Below are 6,320 nucleotides of genomic sequence, written 5' to 3' on the forward strand. Positions count from 1 at the left end.
TATGTTTAGTTTTAATATTAAAAATAAATGGTAGTCCTTATTTTGAGAAGTGTGTCTTGTAAGATTCATGTAACTTATAAGTGTAGTCTTTTGTAAGATGTTGACCATGTATGTATGTATGAATAAAATAGCTTCTGCTGAAACTTTATCTTTTTCTTTCTCTTAAGCTCCAAATTCTAACAGTGGTATCAGAGCCATTCTTCTTGAAGGATCTGTGAAGGCAGAGAGCTGAACAACAGTAACAATGACATCCAGAAACTTCTTGGGTACAGACCCTCCTATGTTTACAGGAGAAAACTATCACATATGGGTGATAAAGATGAAGGCTTATCTCAAAGCTCTTAGTCTATGGGAAACAGTTGAAAGTGAAAATGATCCTCCTCCACTTGGACCAAATCCAACTGTTGCACAAATGAAGAATTATGAAGATCCAAAGTCTAAGAAACCAAAGACACTCACTTGTCTTCATTCAACATTTTCAGATGTGATTTTCATAAGAATAATGGCTTGTGAAACACCTAAAGAAGTATGGGAGAAGCTAAAAGAGGAGTTCGATGGAAGTGATAGAGTAAAATCTGTCAAACTCTTAACTCTCAAAAGAGAATTTGAGATGTTAAGGATAAAAGAAGGAGATACCGTGAAGGAGTACTCTGCCAAAATTCTGGAAATTATAAACAAGATAAGATTATTTGGTGAAACTTTTCCAGATTCAAAGGTGGTGGAGAAGATGATGATAAGCTTACCAGCATGGTTCGAATCCAAGATTTCAGCAATAGAGGAATCTTGTGATTTGAAGACTTTATCCGTCGCAGAGCTGATTAGAAAGTTGCAAGCCCAAGAACAAAAAACAAGTATAAGAGATGAAGAAGTAGAAGAAATGGTATTTCAAGCAAAGAATAAAGACAAGTAACCTGTGAAGGACAACAGAAGGATGAATGGAGATAAAGTAGCAAAGAGAAAGCCATGGACTGTATCTTCACAGAAAGAAAAGTTTCCACCCTGTGTCCACTGTAAAAGAACCAATCATCAAGAAAAATATTGTTGGTTCAGTGAAAAGCGATTAATTTAGTGTAGACTTTGCAGAAAAATGGGTCATATTGAGAAGAATTATAGAGACAAGCAGAATCAACCACAACAATGCCATGTTCAGCAGCAAAACTTCACTGAAGAGTCAGAAAAGGAAGAAAGCTTATTTATGACTACTCATGGAGAAAACAGAACCAACCAATCCAAATGGTTCCTAGACAGTGGGTGCACGAGTTACATGTCAAATAATGAGCTCATGTTTCACATACTTGACAAGTCACGCAAAGCTAAAGTTAGGATGAGAAATGGTGAAACATTAGAAGCACATGAGAAAGGTTCAGTTTCCTTTCAAACTAATCAAGGTACAAAGATTATACATGATGTGTTGTATGTTCCCTCTTTAGCATGTAACCTATTGAGTGTTGGCCAAATGATGTCTAAAGGCTACTACTTACTTTTTAAGGGAAAATATTATTTGATTTTTTATACTGATGATACTTTGATTGATAAAGTAGAAATGGTGGATAGGATTTTTCCAGTAGATGGAAAGTTTGATAGTGCCAATTTTGTAAGATTGGACGATTCATGGTTATGGCACAGAAGATATAGACATTTTAACTATGCTACTTTAAAATCTATGTATGAGAGGGGCTTGATTAAGGATTTGCCTAAGATCTCACTATCTAAAGAAGTTTGTGGGTCATGTCAGATAGGTAAGGTTCATAGGAAAGCATTTCCTAAAAGTTCTACCTGGAGGGTAACTGAAAAGCTTGAACTTGTTCACACTGATGTATGTGGACCTATGAAGACATCATCCTTGGGTCAAAATAAATATTTTGTGTTGTTCATTGATGACTTAACAAGGATGACTTGGGTGTATTTTTGAGTAACAAGTCTCAAGTATTTTCAGTTTTCAAGAAGTTTAAAGCTTTCCCTGAAAGACAGAGTGGCTATAAGTTGAAGACTTTAAGGTCAGACAATGGAGGTGAATACACTTCAAATGAGTTTAATAAGTATTGTAAAGATGTACGGACTGATCACAAGCTGACAGTAAGTTATTCACCAGAACAGAATAGAGTCTCGGAGAGGAAGAACAGGGCGGTAATTGAAATGGCTAGAGATTTGTTGCTTGAAAAGAAACTACCGCAAAGTTTTTGGGCAGAAGCTATTTCTACTTAAGTTTATTTATTGAATAGGCTGCCAACCAAAGCTGTGGGTGGTAAAACTTCTATTGAGGAATGGAGTGGAAAAAGACCATCTGCCAAGCACTTAAAAATCTTTGGTTCAATATGCTATTCTCATGTTCCTTCAGTGAAAAGAAGCAAGCTTGAACCAAAAGGTGAATTGGGGATCTTTATTCTTTATTCATTGCAGGCCAAAGGTTATAGAGTTTTCAACTTGGAAACAAAAGGTATTTTCATCAGAAAAGATGTAGTAGTGGATGAGCATGCTTATTGGAATTGGGATAAGGAGCAAGTTGAAAAAGAAAATGCAGGTTATCTAAACTTGAATCTGCTTTCTGAAACACAACCATTTGGCTCTGAAAATCTGGAAGAAGCTGAAGAATCAAATGGTGAATCCTCACTTGATTCGCCAATTTTGAAGACAAGGTCCCTTTTCGAGATATATCAAAGATGCAATGTTGTTATCTTGGAACCCAATAACTATCAAGAAGCATTAAAACATGAAGTCTGGATTGAAGCCATGAAGGGGGAGATTGGTATGATAGAGAAGAATGACACATGGAAGCTGGTTGATAAACCCAAAGACAGAAATATAATAGGGGTGAAATGGGTTTATAGAACCAAACTTAATCCAGATGGTTCAGTTAATAAATACAAAGCAAGGCTTATTGTGAAAGGTTACACGCAAGTTGCAGGTCTGGATTATGGAGACACATTTGCACCTGTTGCGAGACATGATACGATACGACTTCTATTTGCTTTGGCAGCCCAATCAAATTGGAAGTTGTATCATCTGGATGTAAAGTTGGCATTCTTAAATAAACCATTGCAGGAACAAATTCATGTCGACCAACTGGAAGGCTTTAAAGTTGAGGAATGGAGGATAAAGTTTACAGATTACACAAGACATTGTATGGATTAAAACAGGCTCCTCGAACATAGTATAGTAAGATTGATGATCATCTCATTCATTGTGGCTTCAACATAAGTAAAAATGAAGCCACTTTGTATGTGAAGAAGGCTAAAGGTGGAGATATGTTTATGGTATCACTCTAAGTTGATGATCTTCTAGTAACCGAAAGCAATGAAGCTATGGTGAATCAATTCAAGCAAGAAATGGAGACCAAGTTTGAGATGTCAGATTTGGGTGAAATGAATTACTTTCTGGGAATGAAGATTCATTAAGCTATTGATGGAACCTTCATTTCCCAGAGAAAATATGCATAGGATATTCTTAAAAAGTTCAAGATGGAGAGGTGTAAGTTGTATCGACTCCACTAGTTCACAATGAGAAAATCTCAAAGTCTGAAGGAGGTGATAGGGCTGATCCAACAGTTTACCAAAGTCTAATTGGTAGTTTGCTATATTTGACAGCAACAAGACTTGATCTCATGTTCACAACAAGTTTTTCTTCAAGGTTTATGCATTCTCAAAGTCAAGTTCACCTTTGTATTACTAAACGAACATCGAGGTATATCAAGGGAACTGTTGATTATGGTATTTGGTTTAAAAGGGAAGAGCAAGGGCAATTGATGGGTTATGCAGATAGATAGTGATTGGGCAGGAAGTGTTGATGGTATGAAAAACACTTCTGGATATGCTTTTACACTTGGTTCAGGCATGTTCTTATGGAATTCAAGGAAGCAATATGTGGTAGCTCAATCATCTGCCGAAGCAGAATACATTGCTGCTGGTAGTGCATCTAATCAGGATCTATGGTTACGAAAAATTCCGTGTCATCTAGAGCAAAATCAAATTGAATCTACTGTCATTAAGATTGACAATAAGTCAGCAATTTCTATGACCCAAAATCCAGTGCAACATGGTCATAGCAAGCATATAAATGTGAAGTTTCACGCTATCAAGCAAGCAGAGAAAGATGACGAAGTTAATCTAGTTCATTACAGCTCCGATCAGTAGATTGCAGACATTTTGCCCAACACTCTTCCTAAGGGGAAATTTGAAGTTCTAAGGGCTATGCTGGGAGTATGTCACAAACCGATTTCTCAAGTCATGATGGTACCTACCTTATTTTCCTCATAGTCAAGCCAAGCCATAGCCTAGAATAATAGGTAACGGGCTAATAGGCAGAAATCAGAAAAGATCGCTTATATTGGTAGAAATAGTAATAACAAGTAACAAACAAAAAGTAAACATTTCTCATATACTAAAACGAGGGAAGGAAAAGGACCAAATACACAAAAGAATTCCTCCCAAGACCTGGTAAGGTCAGTACTAGATCCACTATTAAAATAAACCCGGAGTACTAGACAGAATCCAAAATATACCCAATATACACAAGTAGTCTCGAGTACAAAAGACTAAACTAGAGTAGATAGAGGAGGATTAGTCTCAAACGACAGTAAGCTCACCCTGCTCCGAATCAATGCTGGAAGGTATGAATCACGTCAATGTCGGCTGCTACGACTCGAATCTGCATCAGGAAAAAGATACAAAAGTGTAATATGAGTACCAAAACAACGGATACTCAGTAGGCATCATCGATCGACTGAGCTCAATACAGAAAAAATGTAACTACAATGCAAGGTGTAATCTAAGTCAGCAGTAAAAAAAGGACAGAAAGGTAAGCAACTGTCAAGCTACGCCAATGAGATAAAAGGAATAAATGTAAGCAATACAGAAAATAAATAACACAGTAATTACAGACAAATCAAACATAACCTAACTAGGTCCCCATAATCCCGCTAGGCATACAACATAACCTAACTAGGCCCCCATAAGCCCGCTAGGCTCACTGAAGAAGACAATTAACCCAGCCGTACCCCCAGAAGCCGGTGGGACACACAAGTAGCAATTAAAGAAAATAAACGTAAATAATTTGTAACTGTGCCAATCCAAAGAAATCATGATAGACATCCAGATGTGCACCGAACTTAAACCTGCATCAATGGGTAGTAACGAGAGGCCAAATACCGGACTTGAACTGATAGTGATGGATATAATAAGAGGATACGTGTCGAATTCAAACCGGACATAGTGAATAATAACGAGAGGCCACATATATAATAGAACTCATAATCAGATGCTGAACTCGAACCGAAACTCAGAGTAACTACAACCATAATTAGATGTCGGACTCGAACCGGAACTTATAGTAACCGCAATAATTAAATGTCAGACTCAAACCGTGACTCACAGTAACCATACCTAACTGTAATATTAAAATCTATACCATATCATAATAATGTCAACGTCGTACAAAAGTTCACAATCAATGACAGAAATAAAATATATACTGAATCTGAATAGAAGCTAAAATACGTCTAATTACCGTACACATATCTTAATTTTGAAGGGGCAAATTCAAGGTTTTGCAATTTAAATTTCACGTCCTAAAGTGATAGGTGCTATATTATTTTGAAAGACAAAATACCAAAAATCTACTAGAATGGGATCCTAATTCGGGTAAATAAGACATGTTATATATATATCAAATAATAGCAACTACAAGAACTTATCCAAAGCTAGTATAATAGTTCACAATTTCAGTACATAATCTCAATTTAAAAGTAGGACAAGCGTAATTTACCTAGACGTCAAAACTAAAATATCTTTCCGCGAAGCCTCTATATAGTGCTACTAGAATCCAAACATGAATATATATTGATATGGATAACTTCACGACACAGATATTGATAGGCGTAAACAGAGTAGTAATTCTAGGAATATGTTTTTAAACTTATGGTGGCCAAGAAGTTAACATTTAACTTAAACAATAACAAGAAACAATATTAGCTTACATTTAATGGACATATACCACCATAGATAACACTTAACTTATTTTGTTATATGCCACGACATCACATGCATAATTGCTGGCCACAATTAAGGCATAACGACCACTCCCTCCACGTGCCACTAATTAACTTTTAATTATTCCGTTATATATATTCGGATATTGTATAAGTATGTGAAAAACTAAATATAATATTTTGAATATATCATAATTAATAGAAAATTATTTCTAATAAAACTTCTATTATATAATAATAATATTTTAATACATCTAAATTTACTATTTCTGCTTAAAATATTAAAGGACTATAAAAAGTTATTATAAAGTGATACAAATATAACATAACTTAAAGA

At 35.6% G+C, this 6,320-nt stretch overlaps 1 protein-coding gene across 1 annotated transcript; it reads left to right on the forward strand.

Annotated features, from left to right (window-relative positions):
- The first annotated feature begins 244 nt into the window (after positions 1-244).
- LOC124889581 lies at positions 245-910 on the forward strand. Its single transcript, XM_047401540.1, has one exon. It carries the CDS (start codon positions 245-247, stop codon positions 908-910), a length of 666 nt encoding a protein of 221 aa, XP_047257496.1.
- Positions 911-6,320: the final 5,410 nt, after the last annotated feature.

Source organism: Capsicum annuum, chromosome 12 (assembly GCF_002878395.1).
Source record: "Capsicum annuum cultivar UCD-10X-F1 chromosome 12, UCD10Xv1.1, whole genome shotgun sequence".
Taxonomy (NCBI): domain Eukaryota; kingdom Viridiplantae; phylum Streptophyta; class Magnoliopsida; order Solanales; family Solanaceae; genus Capsicum; species Capsicum annuum.